At 38.9% G+C, this 17,443-nt stretch overlaps 3 protein-coding genes across 4 annotated transcripts; 2 read left to right on the forward strand and 1 right to left on the reverse strand.

Moving 5' to 3' along the window:
- Positions 1 to 1,498: 1,498 nt before the first annotated feature.
- LOC116215583 (putative BPI/LBP family protein At1g04970) lies at positions 1,499 to 4,248 on the reverse strand. The gene is made up of 6 exons (XM_031551343.1): positions 3,554 to 4,248; positions 2,945 to 3,084; positions 2,503 to 2,857; positions 2,132 to 2,380; positions 1,920 to 2,045; positions 1,499 to 1,833 (listed from the first exon to the last, which is right to left on the reverse strand). Exons 1-6 carry the CDS (start codon positions 4,055 to 4,057, stop codon positions 1,633 to 1,635), a joined length of 1,575 nt encoding a protein of 524 aa, XP_031407203.1. The 5' UTR covers positions 4,058 to 4,248; the 3' UTR covers positions 1,499 to 1,632.
- A 941-nt stretch (positions 4,249 to 5,189) lies between these two features.
- On the forward strand, positions 5,190 to 8,185 carry LOC116215391 (syntaxin-52-like). 2 transcript variants are annotated; one of them, XM_031551089.1, is made up of 6 exons: positions 5,190 to 5,485; positions 6,173 to 6,394; positions 6,496 to 6,701; positions 6,812 to 6,912; positions 7,027 to 7,071; positions 7,855 to 8,185. In XM_031551089.1, coding segments are annotated over exons 1-6 (708 nt in total). In that variant the 5' UTR covers positions 5,190 to 5,483; the 3' UTR covers positions 7,987 to 8,185. The 2 variants fall into 2 exon arrangements, with proteins under 2 accessions (XP_031406949.1, XP_031406951.1); XM_031551091.1 differs by having other exon boundaries at positions 5,215 to 5,376.
- Positions 8,186 to 8,952: 767 nt separating this feature from the next.
- Positions 8,953 to 13,315, forward strand: LOC116215301 (transcription initiation factor TFIID subunit 6-like). The gene is made up of 12 exons (XM_031550956.1): positions 8,953 to 9,391; positions 9,616 to 9,702; positions 9,854 to 9,955; positions 10,057 to 10,165; positions 10,428 to 10,531; positions 10,615 to 10,752; positions 10,838 to 10,933; positions 11,265 to 11,389; positions 11,701 to 11,833; positions 12,138 to 12,263; positions 12,333 to 12,441; positions 12,806 to 13,315. Exons 1-12 carry the CDS (start codon positions 9,266 to 9,268, stop codon positions 13,174 to 13,176), a joined length of 1,626 nt encoding a protein of 541 aa, XP_031406816.1. The 5' UTR covers positions 8,953 to 9,265; the 3' UTR covers positions 13,177 to 13,315.
- The last annotated feature ends 4,128 nt before the right edge of the window (positions 13,316 to 17,443 follow it).

Here is a 17,443-nt window from a genome sequence, read left to right on the forward strand (position 1 = left end):
TCTCGTCCAAAGGGAGAAAACGAAAATATTAATTATATATTAAAACCACAAAAAGGAAAAAATAAAAAGAAAGAAAGAAAGTAATGATCCGTATAAAGTTATTTTTATTGATGAGATTTTGAGGCGATATTTATCCATTCCCGCTCGACTATTGATTTAACTTGGTTACAAAATGATTTCAATGAATTTCTAGCAAACATGCTACATATAAATCTTAGTGTATAGTTGCCGCACCTCGCGTGGTCAATCAGAAACCGTCTGAAATTATAACTTTTTGGGTTTTCGTTCAATACTTTGATCACTTTTGCGCATGGAAAGTTATAACTACGGGGGCTAGCTAGGGCTTTTGTAACATCCAAGCAAAACCTAGTCCAGAAAAGGGTTAGTTATATTATTATAGTAAAGAAGATAAATAGAAGGTGCGTGCTAATAATAGCTTAGATATATAAATAAAATATATGTTTTACCGACGGGAGAGAGGAGAGAAGATGGTCCGTCCTAGGTTCTCGTGAACCGGCGAAGATCACGGCATGTGTGGGTGAGTGACTTTAGGGGTTATTCTTTGCCAAAAAGATGGATCAGATGGACGAGATATGGAGAACAAGATTCCGGGTCTTTCGATATTAAAGATCCATTTATCATCATCGGTTCATCACCATCATCAATTTCTTAATAAAAGCTGAGAGATATATATTAATAGGATCCTCAGAGTAGCCCTAGTCAATGGATAGGCTTGCTTTGCGATTCCAATCGAGACCAATATTTTTCTCTTTTCGAATTAATGCACGATTACTGGTAAAGGAGAAGATTTAATGGAATCGTAAGCTTGAAACGGGAGTTTGCAGTCGACTATTATTTCGTACCAAACATATATACATGGTCTCCTTTTAGATCACGTTGCAAAAAGCATGTCTTAATATAACTAGAACCAAAATCATATATTGTATTCTTTCTTACCAAACATGTGGTATGTACTCTTCATGTACTGTTTTTTTTTTTTTATATACAACAAATCATCAATGATAATCACTATATCAATATGATTATAGTAGCTAGGTGTTGATCGATGTGGTTGCCCAGTAACTAGTGTGTTATGAGACCACACTATATGAATGATGCACGGCTCGCCTCCTTCCTGCGAATTCGCAGTTCACTATTTGGGTTGGCAAACAATAATAAGGTTGCTGGAATTGGCCCATCCTCCATGAAATAACTACTTCAATTTATGAAATAACTACTGCCCTCCTCAATTGAATATAATTGATCATGTTCATGACTGAACCGTAACGATACAATTGATCTCTCAAAGTCGTGCTCTGGCTGCTCCTTGCGATGGATTTAGGAATCTCTTTCTCCCTCTTACCTCGTACATCAACATACATATGTCACCAGGTAAGCTTTGAATCCGTAGCAGCGGTACCACCATACGTATAGTGTATACAGTTGCACAGGGTGTCTTCCGAGATCACATTTATGGAGACTGAGCAAGCCCTTTGCATGATTTTTCAATGTGCAAAATTTTGAACTATACCGCTCTTCATCTGAATGCAAAGTTCCACATACAAGTATATACATATATACATTTGCAGGTATTTTGTTTCTTAATCTATATCTACAAAGAAATGCATGAGATCATATAAAGGAACCAGCAGTACGGGCTATCGACTGTGACGTGTAGTCCACGTCGCTGCAGATCAGAGTTCTTGATTCACCATAAAGGATTCTCGCGTTCCTGAGAGTAACTCCACGAATAAGTGGCAGGGGGAACCCTCTCATAAGGTGCAGGTTGATATAAGGCACGACAACGGTTCTCATCACCGCTGAGATCACCGGCTGCAGAAATTTCATGACAGTTGATGATTAATATATATTCGAGTAACAGAATAATAGAAGGCCAGGCGTTTATGAAGCTAAATTACCTGAACCAGATGAATATGAAGATTACCGATCTTGCTCCACTTCAGAGAGGCACTAAGTTCGTCGAGTTTAATGGTACCCGCTAAATTATTCCTCAAAATTTGAGCAGAACCCGAAGCATGAATCACCTGCAGAACAACAATCATGACCATTCAAAAACTGTGTTTTCCCCTTGTTAATCAGTTTATGCTCGTGATAGTTTCGATTTACATACCAGTGAAATGCATGCAACAGATATGACTTCACCAGAATCTAGTACACTGATTATTATGTCGGAGTAAATCGTAGTGTCGATGCCTCGATCTGAAACTTTTATGATTGGTGGCGAATTTGCCGATATGTTGAGTTCCATGTCATCATTTGGATACTGTTTGTAGAGTTGAGGGACAATGTATTTCCACCCAGCGGTGTTGAGAAGCTTCTCATCGGGTATCTTGTCCACAATCAAGTTCATATAGCCTGCCTGACAAAAATAAGATATATCAGTTCGACCGCGGAAAATTGATTTAAAGACTCTGCAGCGCTTCTATCTAGCCGGCTTACAGTTTCAGAAGAAAAGGTCATTTTTACAAGGGATGAACTTACATCGAAATAAACGAATGATGCAGATTTCAGGACATTTTCATGCAGTGAAATCTGAATCATCTCTGCTGCTCTGCAGGACGGTGAAGAGAGTGACAGTCTCGGATAATTCTCAGGGACATCAATATTACGGTCATCTGACGCAATGAATAACCCATCAATCTCCAAGTCGATGGAAGACTCACTTAGCATGGGATCCTTCACAAAAGAGACGTTGAGAGCAGCAGCTTCACCCACTGGCATTTCTTTTGGGAGGTCTTGCAGTTTGGAGTCAAGGTTTGTGATTTCTTCACCGATTTTCTCAGGAATGGCTTCTTCAACTGCTGACACTATCTGCTTCTCAAAAGCATCCACAGCCCTGCAAGGATCAATTCATAGAACATTTATATATAGTTCCCCTGAGTTATGCCCTTAATATAAGAATCAAAGGGATTACAACGCATACACTTGATAAAGCCACGATGATCCACCATCCAACTTGATCGAGATGGCTTTCACGTAGCACCCACAGTCCAGCAGCGACAGCTTCAGGGTCCCACTTTTGTCCATCAGAGTCAAGGATAGCCCCACTTCCATACCTTTAACCTACTCATCCCACCGAACTAAACCGTGATTCAAACAGGTGGAACAGCTACTGAATGAAACATAGAACTGTAAACTATGTCACTATGCAGTATGGACATTCATCGAGACCGTCCTCATGCCATACTGCAAAAGATTCCTAGATACAGTCGTGTCTCAAACTATGTTGGGGCATTTTGAATTACACTTAATTCCAACAAGTTCCTCTTCATCCTCCCTATCACCTACAGCAAATTCAGGATTCCATCCTCGCCCCCAAATTTACTCTAGCTGAAAATCGTCGGAATAAGCAAGAATGCTATCTCTCTACTAAAGAAATACCCTTTATGGGTAGCTCAATCGATATACATAAAAGGGGCATCAGTTCTTTATCTTGTTTTTGAATCAATCGGAAGGGAATGAAAGTGCAAGTTCAATCATAGACAAGGCATCAGAAAGTCAGCGTCTTTGCTCAGACAGCGAATAGTATTACCTTCACAGAAGCAGTTCCTCTGTCTGAGATGGTAACAGGGACGAGCCACGTGCTGTAAGAGTACTCCCAGCTCATGCTCAGATTAGCAGTTGCCCCCGAAGCAATAAGGGCAATACCCTCTTCCCCTGTCTTCACGTAGGAAGAACCTATCCCGACAGAATCAATCGTGACGTTGGAGAGAAGAACATCGACCTCCCCAACAACTGGGACCTTGACGGTCTTCCGGATTTGGGGCAGTTGCAGGGGGATGATGGAACTCAAAGCCTCGCTTACGAGCAGGTCCTTGACGAACTCAAGACCCTTGTCGGAAACAAGAACCGAGATGAACCCTTCTGGTTGTTCTTCATTGGGTCGGAGCTGGGTTCTCGCAGAAACCATCAGAAGCGAACAAAGAGCAATCAAGAGAAGTGAAGGAGCCGCCATGTTTGTGGGCAGTAGCTGATATGGAGTCAAAGTGCTCGGAGGAAGGAGAAAGGAATCATTTTTATCCGGAAAAAAGGACATGAAATTAGGATTAGATTGCGTTGCGTGATAATTTGTTGGGGTTTTGGCGATGGAGCCTGCCTGGCCGCCATGTGAATTGATCGAGAGGCTTAAAAGCTTTTGGAAGCTTGCACATCATTGGGTACTTGTGTGGGTTCTCGTTCTTGAGGTACGTTTCGTTGAGAACGAGGCTTCCTCTGTCCACCCGGAATAGGAACAGAGAATCTGCACAAGCCAAAAGATCCGCATGTTTTACAAGATATACGGCATGTACTGTAACTTTCCGTACGACATGTTCCGGTTCTTCCATGGATTCCATATGATGTATTTTGCGAGAGAATGACAGCAACAAGGTATTAATTTCATAGTAATAAGAATATAAAATGATGAGAAAGGAATGTAATGCGGTAGCAGATGTACCCTCGATTGAAATTAAAAGAGTACAATGATACAGAAAACGTACTAGGTGGAACAAATCGAGTCCATTCAATTGAGTCCATTCTCGATTTTAGTAGATTCATCCCATCGAGTCCATTCTTGACTCATGAGGAACTTACATTGCAGATAATAGCCTTATTTCTTTCGAAGTGGAGAGGAAGGTGCCTCTCGATCTTATGTTATTATGAATGAAGGTTCAAATGGGAGTCGACTAAAATTATTGAAATAAAATGTCTTGAAATATAAAAAGATAATTTCAATAATCAAATTCAATTTGAATTTTTTTTTTGCTAGAAATCAAATTCAATTGATTGAACTTAAGGCAAGGTGCATTGCTCATATATATATAGTATAAGTGTGAGTAATTTTTATAATTTCATATGCATTTGGTATGGAAAATCACGTCCGCGACCGATTGATGTAGCTTCAAATTGATAAAATCCTGCATCGAACTCCGATTTCTTAAGTAGAATGATAGATTCCTGTTTATTTATCCTCGAATCAATTCAACACGAACTACACTAGTTAGGGATGCATTGGTCTCGATGGGGCCCGACTCAACTCTAACTCGAAAATTCAATCAATTCATGGGCTCTCAGCAAACGATTTTGGACGGTGGGGATTAGGAAGTGGGCGTCAAGCGTGACCTGTCGATAAAACGACGACGTTAAGGCCAATTTAATCCTCAGCAATTGGGGTTCCCTTTCCATAAAGGGCGTGCCGTAGACGTAGACGACGACGGGACGGCCGGACAAGAAAAAGCTCTGCCGATTGACGTGGGTGGCGCCTCTCATGTCGCGTCGCGCCTTATTGTGGAACGACACCGTTTAGTCGCAATAGAATCCATCTCTCCCTTTCCGCCCCTGAGCTTTGAGTCCCACCAACACGGGCGACAAAAGGAGGTGAATTTCCTCTTCCGTTCTCCGCATCAATCCCCAATTCTGATCTCCACTGTTGGCTGGATCGAGAAGATTCGTTGATCCGGAGAGGAATCAGCTCCGATTGCGTGATGTGAGTCTCGGTTTTGTGTGTGATTCAATTGGGCTTTTGGGGTTTATCGGATCAATGGATTCGCTCGATCAAAACCTAGTTCTTGCAATTTCAGTGTAGTCTTTAGCTGGAATGCGTGATTCTGTGGGTTTGACTGAATGTTCAATTCTGATCGCTTTACGAGTCTGCCGCGTAGATTGATCATTGAACTGAAAGATTGAGTCGTGGTTTGATAAATTGCATGGAGCGCTTTACGAGTTCTGCGATTATGTGCCATGAAGCTGCCTTTGACATCTCCTGCTAGCTTTCCTTTGATGTCTGCGAGCCTCCACCTGATCTTTTTGTTTAGTCATAGGTGTGACCGGAATCTTTCTTTTCATGGATTATTGAGGTGTATTGTGATTAATTAGGATTAGGAAACTATGGTTTTCCGTTGATCATAATGATAGGAAAGGAATGTTAGGACTTGGTTTGCTCTGTGTTCGTAAGCTCATGTTTCTACAAGAAGTAATGGTACGCAGCGACCTGAAGTACTGGGGTTTTAGGAATATATCGTACATGCTATCTGTTGCAACCTGAACTAGCGACGTGTATTGATGATGGTTGTTCTAATTGAGCTTGATGGGCAAGCTTGAGAGTTATCTTACCATGCATTCAAGAAAAATTTACAACTTGACGGGTTTCGGCTAACTCTGTTTTCTGTTGTAGGAAAATGGCTTCTTCTGGGGACTCATGGATGAAGGAATTTAATGATGCAACAAAGTTAGCCGATGAAATCGGTGGCATGATATCCGAGCGGAGTATGTTGCCTACCACTGGGCCAGATAGCCAACGCCATGCTTCTGCTATTCGGAGAAAAATCACTATACTAGGGACACGGCTCGACAGCTTGCAGTCTCTTCTGACAAAGCTTCCTGGCAAGCAATCTACGTAAGTGCACTTCCTCATACTGCTCTAGTCAAGCATAGGGAACTCCACATCCTGCTCTGCTATAATCTACATGGACTTTGTGCTTCTTCTTGTTTATGCAGATCAGAGAAAGAGATGAATCGTCGGAAGGACATGCTTGCAAATTTAAGAACGAAGGTGAACCAGATGGCTTCCACCTTGAACATGTCAAACTTTGCCAACAGGGATAGCTTGCTCGGACCAGAAACAAAGCAACCGGATGTTATGAGCAGAACAGCTGGTCTGGACAATCAGGGAATTGTTGTTCTACAGCGGCAAGTAATGAGAGGCAAGATACTATATCCATAACGAATTTTCTTGTCTTTCTCATATGGAGTTTTTTGTCAGCCATGTTAGAAGGATTTGTTTATACTTACCCGCGATGTACCTTTTAAGCAGAGCAAGATGAAGGTCTTGAGAAACTGGAGGAAACGGTGATAAGCACAAAACATATAGCATTAGCAGTGAACGAGGAGCTAGACTTGCACACTCGACTGATTGTATGCATTTCTGTTGAATCTTGTTGTTGCAGTTGCAATTGCTCATTTATAATTAAGAAAATTACTCCTTGTCATTTTCTGGTCTTCTAAGGTAAATTATGTTTGGCTTTGCAGGATAACTTGGACCAACATGTTGAAGTTACGGACTCCCGTCTAAGGGTAAACTTCCATACATATAAAAGTTATCCGGCATGGAATATCATGTTTTGTGTTTTGCATTTTGCATTATCCACATCCATGTAAGAATTGGTAGTAAGATAATCCGTTAGGAGAATCTGATGTTGACAAGTCATTGAGCTATATACATCAATTAGTAGTTCGGAGGGTCTGCAATCAAGCTTTAAATTTCAATTGGTTTGATGATGGGATGGAACCTCTGACATGCAGGAGTTATTTTTATAATATGAGGAGGGAAGAAAATTAATTGCACTGTGATGAAAACCTTGATTCATCATGCATACTGAAGCGGGATGTTAACTTTTGATTTGATTATCAAAGAGAAAACTCGGTTATTTGAAAAACTAGAGAGATCAGAATGCCAAGACTATAAGAATATATCTGATACCTTCATTTTGGGGATGACTGTTTGTGTCTTTATAATACCAAATGATACTCCTTGACTACAATGGCAAACACTAAATACTTGTGAACATCTGAGCATCCTCCATATCCATCATTAGCTAGAGAGGGTGCATAAGTTGGTGCTTTTTGGCCGATACAAATGTAATGATTCATCATTTCTTCTTAGTAAGTGGCTCCTTTGTTCGTTACATTACGTGCCTCTTGCAGCGTGAATTTTCTTCTCTTTGCTATAGTATTTATGGTTTCTTCCTCTGATAATTTTCAGTGTCTTTGTGATGGAAATTCGTGTTCTTTTCCCATTTGTCCTTGTTAGATATTTCTGCAACACACTTATATTTGCTCTTCTTATGTCACGAACAGCGGGTGCAAAAGAACCTTGCAATTCTGAACAAGCGCACCAAGGGAGGCTGCACCTGCATGTGCATGATTTTGGCGGTGATTGGTATTGTGATTCTGGTTGTGGTCATATATCTTTTGGTCAAATACTTGTAAAAAAAAAAAAAAAACTAATCCGAACATATTTATCGCTTTTGGCTCGTTTTCCCTCTTTATGTTGTGTGATGGATTCGATCTGTGTTTCGCGCTCATCTTTTTTGGCTTGTGGCCTTTATTCTGGTGTGTAATTCATGGACGAACTGAGAAACTGTATACAAGAGTGTAATCTGACACGTCTCGTTCTTTGGTTATCTTATGAATATACTTGTTTATTGCCAAATTGCGTCCAAACCACCGAGTCACCAGAAAGTGTTTCCAATCAATGATGGATTTCAAAACACCGAATGCAAAATACATGGATGGTAGGTTATTAATCAATAACTCAATCAGACTTTCCATTGACAAAATCGGGACGGAGGGTCCTCTGTTCCATTAAATTTAAGTAGCCTCAACTTCTAATACGAATTTTGAAACGAAAATTTACATTAGAAACAAAACCAGAAGGACCTTGAGCTATACCCACGCACTTACGGGCTCGACAAGCTAGCCAAGTCTCTTTGCAAACAGCCTAAAGGCACAGCAAAAGGCAACTCCAAGAATGAACTACTACTCGCCTCCAAATAGTAGACCTCTAGGGGCAGCGAAGAGCAGTGTCAGCCGCTCAGGGATGGTGGCTGCGTCCATCACTGGCCCCAGGCGACATTAAAATTGTCATACAACTTTCCCTCGAGCTAGAGACGTGGCTATATTAGGTCAGATCTGGTCCGAACTGACGTTGGCTAGATTAGGCTAAGATTTGTTTCAATGGTTATTAATCGCTTTGGTTCACAAAGCGTATGCTTAATGGCGTTTTGTTAATGGACTTTTATGACGTCGTGAGGCCCAATCTGGCTGAAACATCCGTTTGGCCCATCATTAGTTTTTGGGCCTACAATGTTTGACTTAAGGGCCCATGTACTCCATTAGAGAGCCCCTTCAATCGACGAGACCAGTACGCTTTCTCTTCTTCTTCTTCTTCTTCTTCTTCTTCCCGGTCAATTTATCGGAGTCGAATCAGTTGAAGAGCTAACACTGGGCTGAGCTCTTCTATTCCTTCCATGGTACAATTTCTCCGTCGACTCAGCTATGGCGGCCTAGAGATATGATGCTCTCCCTCCTTCTTGTCTGTTACTTCTCCGATTCGTCGTCTCTTCCACAAGTTCGCGCCAAACCTGATTCGTTTGCTCGCTCAGCGTCACGCTACTGACTGTGCGATCTAGGGTTCCTGATCGAGCTCAGAGAGATCTCTGGTGCTGAAGCTTATGTGGTGAACCGTCGGCAATAATTTTTTCAAACTATGAGCGTTGTACCGAAGGAGGCAATCGAAGTTATTGCTCAGAGCATCGGCATTAACAAATTGTCTCCCGATGTTGCGGCCGCTGTGGCACCTGCTGTGGAGTACCGGCTACGGGAAATCATGCAGGTAATTCTTAAACGTTTCGCATAACTTCCATGTCTATTGTGCTGGATGAAGTGAAATAAGCTGCACTACGAAGTTTAGATGGAGACTTTGAATTACTTACGTATGGGAACTATTAGGAATTGTATTCGGTGATTGGATTGGATTTGCTGTGGCTTCTCCAAGAGGTTTTGTGTAAAAGTGTCAAGTGCAGAGCCGAGCTGAATTTTTCCTGCTTCATAATGCAGGAGGCAATCAAATGCATGCGCCACTCGAGGAGAACTGTGCTGACATCTGAGGATGTGGATAGTGCCTTCAAATTAAGAAATGTGGAGGTAACTGCTGTTTCAATTAAGTTTATCTGTTGCTGTTTTGGGCGCTTTAATCCAGATGAGGTTTATATATGTTTCCTTGTGGATTACTTCAGTTTCTGTTGGCGGAAAGCTGATGTAAACCTTCTTTGGATTGTGATTGTTTTTTGTGTAGCCAATATATGGCTTCACCTCTGGAGACCCTTTGCGATTTAAAAGAGCTGCTGGGCATAAGGATCTGTTCTACATCGATGAAAAGGATGTGGAATTCAAAGATGTAAGATGTCATTAACGATGATTCTATTGCTAGTTTTTAGCATCTGTGCCTTGCCCCTCATCTTTTTATTTTTATTTTTATTTTTTTGGGATATGATGAAGGTCATTGATGCACCTTTGCCCAAGGCTCCTCTAGAAGCAGCAGTTACCGCTCACTGGCTTGCGATTGAAGGGGTTCAACCTGCAATTCCCGAAAACCCTTCTGCTGAAGGTATCTAACTGAAATTGTGAAATTCTGCAGCTTAGTTTATAACAGAATGTCAATGTGATGGTCTCGTATTTGTTTATGTGGAACTGGTGGATCTTGTGATTTCACTGTGATTGGATTTTGCTTATGATATATTTGTTACTCGATTCACATTAATTCATTCTGTTGATCCTCTTACTCAATATGTTTATTACTGATCATCACATCAGTATATGATTGTTCTCATTGGATTTCTGCCTTGTCTTCTTGAGTTTTTCTTCTGCAGCACTTAACACAGGCTCCGATGGCAAGAAGTACGAATTTAAGGAAGATGGTATCCCTATTGACGTTAAATTACCTGTTAAACATGTGATATCCAGGGAGCTTCAGGTAAAAATCTATAGCCTTTGTTTTTCCTCTTTTTCGGTCGAGAGCAATTATCTCTAAACAAATGTGGTTTTCTATCTTTGCAGCTGTACTTTGACAAAATTAAAGAACTTACTCTCAGTAAGTCCGATTCTATTATGTTTAAGCAAGCACTATTAAGCTTGGCCACTGATTCAGGGCTCCATCCTTTAGTTCCGTATATCACGCATTTTATTTCGGATGAGGTACTTTCAGTTTCTCTGGCATTATTAACTTAAGCTTGGTGAGTACTGATGCTGAGGTTTAAGTTAATTATCTTTCATCATGCAGATTCCACATAATTTAACTAAGATCCCGCTCCTTTTTGCTTTAATGCGCGTTATCCGGAGCATTCTTCAGAATCCTCACATTCACATAGAGCCTTATGTAAGTTAATTTGTCAGTTCTTCGCCCCACCTAGATTCTGTTTGGCTTTTAATGAAGATTCAACTGGTAGATCAATCAAAAAACATGAACCATCGGTAACTGCTTCTTAAGATATGTACGTGCATTAAATCATGACTCCTAACCCCAGTATGGGATTTGAAGTGATGAATGCAACCTACCTATTCCTCTGCGCCCTCCCATTGAACCAGAAGACATTTTTATCTGCTTTTTTTTCGCATCGCTGGAGAAAATCTTTGTAAATACAGAAATGCTCTAATAATATGTAATTTTCAGGAATTTACTTTAACTATCTAAATACTGCTTTATCCAGCTGCATCAATTGATGCCATCTGTTATTACCTGCCTTGTTACGAAAAGGCTGGGAATTAAGCTGTCTGACAACCATTGGGATCTCAGAAACTTCTCAGCCAGTTTAGTTGCTTCAATATGTAAAAGGTACAATTGGTCTCCCTTTCTCCTGCTATCCAAAAGTCAATTGCATTTTACTTCGAACAAGTTCAAAATCACTGATGCTCAGGCAAAAACCTGTTTTAATGCAATGGGGATAACTTCAAAGTATTCTATGTTGAACCAAGACTCTTGGTGTTTCAATGCTCGATACATGGTTGCATGTTTAAATGGCATGCACAATAATTAGGATCCTTGAGGTTTCATATTAACAATAAGAAGAAAAGTAGGGGTTGCAGACCAGGTCATGTGAGTCCTCCTTGTTATGAGATTGTTTAGCTGTGTTGATATTCTTGCAGATTTGGGCATGCTTATCACAATCTGCAGTCTCGTGTTGCAAGGACCCTTCTTCATGCTTTCTTGGACCCAAATAAGACATTGCCCCAACATTATGGTGCCATTCAAGGATTAGCTGCTCTTGGACCTAGCGTGGTATGATTTTACTTGCATATACTTCATAGGAGCAGGAACACTGCATATTAGGTTGATTTTTTGACATTCTGCATACTAGCTTTCAATCAAGATCCTGCAGGTTCTTTCGTGGGTTTCTTCTGTTGTTACAAAAAAGATTGCTTGTTATTGAAATTTGCCTGAGATATGGTGTTCCTGTATTGTTTGTTGGCACTTCTGACGAATGCTTACTCACCTTTTTACTAGGTTAATCTTTATTTTTATATAAACTATTGACTATATCGTCGTGTTAGAACTACTCATTCACATGTTTTCACTTTGATAGGTGCGGCTCCTTATTCTACCAAATATCGAGCCATATTTACAACTTCTTAAGCCAGAGATGCAGCTTGAAAATCAAAAGAATGAGCTAAAGAGGCATGAAGCTTGGCGCGTGTACGGTGCACTGGTGGTGAGTGATATTGTTTGTTGTATATATTGGCTGAATGATTATATTATTAACATTGTTCCCCCCTTCCAGTCTGCTTCTGGTCTATGCATGTACAATCGGATGAAGAAATTCCCAACTTTGTTCTCTCCCCCCACTCGTTCTGTGCGGAAGATCAACAAGATTGCTCTTGCGACTTCGAGTATGTTTCCTTGAAACCTTATGTAGTGCGATTGCTACGCTCGTTCCATTCAGATATTTTTACTTGGCATACTTGGAAATACAACACACTTTCATTGTCTGATAAACATGGTAGGAAAACTGGCATCAACTGGCTCTTGGTCTTTTAGACAATGTACTGAAAAGTATTACTACAATTTGGAGGCAGATCTATTGGGAGATTGGTGTGGACTGTTTCTAGTGTCCCTTTACAATTTTTGTAACCGTCCTGAATCTCAGAAAATTTTCGTAAACTCTTCTTCAATGCCTTGAATCTCGGAAAAAATTAGTAAATGCTTCTTCGATCTTTGGCGCTACCGCTTTCTAATCTCCACTTCTGCTTTCAGATAAACGGAAAGCAAGCTTGGACAACTTACGGCAGCAGCCTCCACCAAAAAAAGTGGCCACAGAAAATGCGTCGGTGCCGATGACTATGAACCCACCAATGCAGATGGACAGGCAAGGCATGTTAAGTGGGTTTTCAACAGCTATGGGAGGTCCAAGCATTGGTGGGATCCCACCCATGTCAAGGCAATTGTCTATGGAGAGCATTCCGGGAAGAGAAGGCGACAGTTGGCCTTCAAAGGCTTTGAGTGTCTTAGCCCAGGCTTGGAAAGAGGATGTGAATGCGGGTCATTTGATCGCTTCACTATATGAAGTCTTCAATGAAGGAATGCTTCCATTCACCCCTAAACCCGAGCTGCTAATGTTTATCTAATATTTGCCTGTAGAAATTGGCTGTTGCTGGTACCCGTGAAGTGTAAATTTTTGCTTGCTGTTATATATTCAGGCATGTGTAATTTGTCATGTGGAAGTTCATAGATAGCAATGGCTCAGAGGTGATTCTCAATTTGAAATGCGCTCATCCGAGTATCATAGATATTCAACAGCGACGCAGTGAACATGACTTCTTATGAGGCCCAATTGTGGGTTCGGCCCGTTCTAGCCATTCACTCTTGAGACCAATTCACAGCTCAATCTTCGGCCATTCCCTGACCTTGCCTCGGCCTCTTTTCCAGTGTCTGCTTGCTCCGCCCTCTCGCTCTCATGCGGTTGCAGAAAACAGGCCGAGTTAACCACGCCTACCCTCACTTGGCTGGCCGTGGGTCTGGCTAGGCTAAGCCTGTGTCCTGGCATTCTCTAGTTTAACCATGTACTGTAAAAAAAAAAATTTCGAAGAAAATGAAACCCAACCCTTACAGCCCCGGAAGTCATAAGTTCTTTGCTTTTCAGACACACTAGTCATGAAAACTTGTGTATTGCATGGGATAGACCTTGAACTTATATTATTTCCGTATAGATTCGTATTGATTATTATACAACTACCATTGAGGGTTTTAAGAGAGAAAGTGTAACATTAGATAGCGAAACTACTACTTAGGATTAAGAGAGTGTCATGTTAGAGAAATTAAGTGAAATAGGTAGCGCAACTATCATTTAGAGCTTAGAAGGCAAAAAGTATCATGTAAGAGATAGCGGAATTACAATTTAGAGTTAAGTAAAGAAAAAGAATCATCTTAGAGAAAGAATGTGGAATAGAAAACGGAATTACCATTTATGGTTCAATAGAGAGAGTGTCATATTAGAGATAGAAAATAGAATAGGGAGCGCAACTACCATTTAGACCTTAAAAGAGACAAAGTGTCAAGTAAGAGATACCGAATCTATCATTCAGGGTTTAGGAGAGAGAATATTATGTTATATGAAACATAAAGCAAAACTACCATTTAGGGTTAAGGAGGGAGAAAGTGTCATTAGAGAGAGAGAGTGAAATAAATAGCGCAACTACCATTTAGGATTTATGAGAAAGAAAATATAATGGAAGACATAAGGTAGAATTACCATTCGACGTTTAAGAGAGAGAAAGTGGAATAGAAAGCGTAATTACTATTTAGGGTTTAGGAAATAGAAAATGTCATTTAGAGAGAGAAAGTGGAATAAAAAGTGCAATTACCTCTTAGAGTGTAGGAGATAGAAAGTATCATATAAGAGAGAGAGTGAAACTATCATTTGAGGTTTAAGAGAGATAAAGTGTTATGTAAGGAAAATAGTGAAACTACCATATAGAGTTTATGAGAGAAAATGCCATATTAGAGAGAGAAAGTGGAATGAAGAGCACAATAACCATTTAGAGTTTATGAGAGAGAAAGTATCATCTTACATAGGCTGACACTTTCTCTCTCATAAACCCTAAATGGTAGTTGTGCTATCTATTCTACTTTCTCTCTCTAATAGAATATTTTATCTCTCGTAAACTATAAATGGTAGTTCCGCTCTCCATTCTATTGTCCTTCTCTAACAGGACAATTTCTCCCATAAACTCTAAATGGTTGTTTCGCTCTCTCTTTTACCTGACACTCTTTCTCTTAAATTTTAAATAGTAGTTTTGCTCTATTTCCACTTTCTCTTTCCACATGAAACTTTAATTCGTTTAAACCCTAAATAGCAGTTTTACTTTCTATTATACTCTCTCTCTCTAATATGACACTTTCTCTCTCCTCAACCCCGAATGGTAGTTTTGCTCTCTCTTGCATGACATTTTCTCTGTCCTAAAACCGAAATGATAGTTACGCTCTCTGGTCCATTTTCTCTCTCTAACATGATATATTCTCTCGTCTAAACCCAAAATGATAGTTCCGTTGTCTATTTCATTTTCTCTCTCTAACATAACGTTTTTTCTCTCCTAAACTCCAAATGATAGTTACCATCACTATTTTATTTTTTTCTCTAACATGACATTTTCTCTAAATAAAATATATTATATGCGGTAATACAGAGAATGTGCCTTTCGTGTGTATCTTTTTTTATGCTTTCAATATCCATTATATATTTATTACTACTCGTAGAGCCTATGCGTTGTACGAGATAATATGTTTTTTATTTTTATGCTTGATTATATGCGTGTTTTGAAATTTTATAGATCGTAATTTACCATTTATTAACAATATATATTTAATATATATGTGTGAAGAGGTAGATAACATTTTTTTTTTTTTTGGATAAATGATGAAACTTCATTGATAACAGATGAATTTACATCAGAAACCAATACCATTTTCCTTTATACGGAGTAAAATAAAAAATACCCAAGAGCTACTCCCAAGTCAACTAGTTGCAGTATCAAAATGGTGAAACATATGTCTCGCAATGATAGAGTGTGCAATTTTGCATGAGAATCGAGGGAGAACAGACAACTTTGCTTTGACATCCGAGAAGATCCTTCGTATTATAATTGTTGGAGGCGAGACTTGATTCCGGTAGAGCCTGGCGTTCCTCTCCCTCCAGATGCAGTAAATGTAGTGAGTCCAGAGAAGTTTAAGACAAATAATATCCAGCTTCTTTCCACGGAGAGAGGAGACCCAGCAAAGTTCCGTATTCCAGTCGACATTGTGTTTGTTCATTCCAACACGGTCTAATAAACTTCTCCAAATCCCTTGGGTGATAGGGCATTCAAAAAAGAGGTGATTTCGGGTCTCCAATTCCAAACTACAGAATTCGCATTCGGGTGCAGTAATCGAGATTCTCCAACTCATAAGCCTATCTTTTGTACTCAATCTATTATGAATACAAAGCCAGCTAATGAAAGAGGATCGAGGAAACTGCCCCTCAAACCAGATTGCGTTCCTCCATTCCATCTTCTGGCTTCTGGGACTAAAGCATTTCCACGCACTAGCAACAGAAAATGTCTCGGATTTGTGAGCCGTCCATGTGACCCTATCACGATCAGAGAGTTGAATTGCATTAGGTAGATAACATTTTATATACTATAACAAATTAAATCTATAAAATTTATAATCTGATTAAATTTTTTGCAAAGCAAATACGGTATAGATCTTTGAAAATACAAATACGATCTTTTTATAGATAAAATCATATCCAAATTTAATTTAACATAGTAGTTTACATGACTCATGGGTTAATAGAATCGTGCAAAATATATAACACATCATATCTCTAACGTGTTATATAGAATAGTTAATTTCTATTTTTTTGTGTAGATGGCACAAATTTATATCTAATACGTTTGGAAAAAAAATCGTTTTCTAAAAAATGCTGAAAAGTTTAGAAAATAACTAGTCCAGCAAATTATACAATTTTAAAAACTCAATAAATATAAAACTTAACTTTTAAAGAAATTAAAAATGAATAAAATAAGACCGGTCCCTCAAATCTATATAGTTTAAAATTTTAATAAAAATTCATTTTCTAAAAATTACTAAAAATTTGAGAAAATAATAACCATTATCACAAATTATATTGATTTTAAAATATAAAAATATTTTTTCATAGAGTTACAAAATTAGGAAAATACTAGTTTTGAAATATTAATTTATTTATCATATTCATTATAGATATGGCAATAAATAATAGAATGTGTTGTACCCCTTTGACAAGAAAAAACTTACCAATGCTCATTAATCATTATTTGTTGTCTTAATTGCGTCCCATAATTTATTTACTACAATTTATATCTTTGATGAGTCTTTTTTCAGGTGATAGCTCAATCAATAAATTGTAAGACATGCTAAAAGTTCAAAAAAAGTAATACATAAATCAAAATAAGTGTGTGTATATATATACACACACACACATATATTAGTCAAAGAAGTAAATGCTTATAGAGGATTGAAAAATCTATGCAATCATTATCTTTTAATCAGCTGTTCTCTAGAACCCTCATTCTTGGAGCTTCTCATTTTGTTGGAGACCATGGGCTCTTCCTTTTGTAAAGAGATACTCAGTTTCTTTCTAAAATCTATACATATATATATATATATATATATAATGTGTCACAGTTTAGGAGTATCAATCATATCTATAACATATTTTAACACTTGAATTTCATCATACCGTATATATTTAAAAAATTAAAACAAAATCCTTTTTAGTAAAATATTAATATAAAATCCTACCAAAAAAAATATTAATATAAAAAATTAAAACTGAAAAATTCGAGAAAATTACATTGAACAATTCAGACATTA

This window comes from Punica granatum, chromosome 7 (genome assembly GCF_007655135.1).
Source record: "Punica granatum isolate Tunisia-2019 chromosome 7, ASM765513v2, whole genome shotgun sequence".
Taxonomy (NCBI): domain Eukaryota; kingdom Viridiplantae; phylum Streptophyta; class Magnoliopsida; order Myrtales; family Lythraceae; genus Punica; species Punica granatum.

What these genes read in the sequence shown, in the direction of transcription:
- LOC116215301 (XM_031550956.1), top strand. Translation starts at nt 9,266, where the DNA reads ATGAGCGTTGTACCGAAGGAGGCAATCGAAGTTATTGCTCAGAGCATC. An exon ending in GGCTACGGGAAATCATGCAG is followed by an intron (nt 9,392 to 9,615) that starts GTAATTCTTAAA and finishes TTCATAATGCAG; the next exon opens with GAGGCAATCAAATGCATGCG. An exon ending in CGCATTTTATTTCGGATGAG is followed by an intron (nt 10,753 to 10,837) that starts GTACTTTCAGTT and finishes TTCATCATGCAG; the next exon opens with ATTCCACATAATTTAACTAA.
- LOC116215391 (XM_031551089.1), top strand. An exon ending in CTTCCTGGCAAGCAATCTAC is followed by an intron (nt 6,395 to 6,495) that starts GTAAGTGCACTT and finishes TTGTTTATGCAG; the next exon opens with ATCAGAGAAAGAGATGAATC. An exon ending in TTACGGACTCCCGTCTAAGG is followed by an intron (nt 7,072 to 7,854) that starts GTAAACTTCCAT and finishes TGTCACGAACAG; the next exon opens with CGGGTGCAAAAGAACCTTGC.
- LOC116215583 (XM_031551343.1), bottom strand. Translation starts at nt 4,057, where the DNA reads ATGTCCTTTTTTCCGGATAAAAATGATTCCTTTCTCCTTCCTCCGAGC. An exon ending in GAGGAACTGCTTCTGTGAAG is followed by an intron (nt 3,085 to 3,553) that starts GTAATACTATTC and finishes TGGGATGAGTAG; the next exon opens with GTTAAAGGTATGGAAGTGGG. An exon ending in TTCATATTCATCTGGTTCAG is followed by an intron (nt 1,834 to 1,919) that starts GTAATTTAGCTT and finishes AAATTTCTGCAG; the next exon opens with CCGGTGATCTCAGCGGTGAT.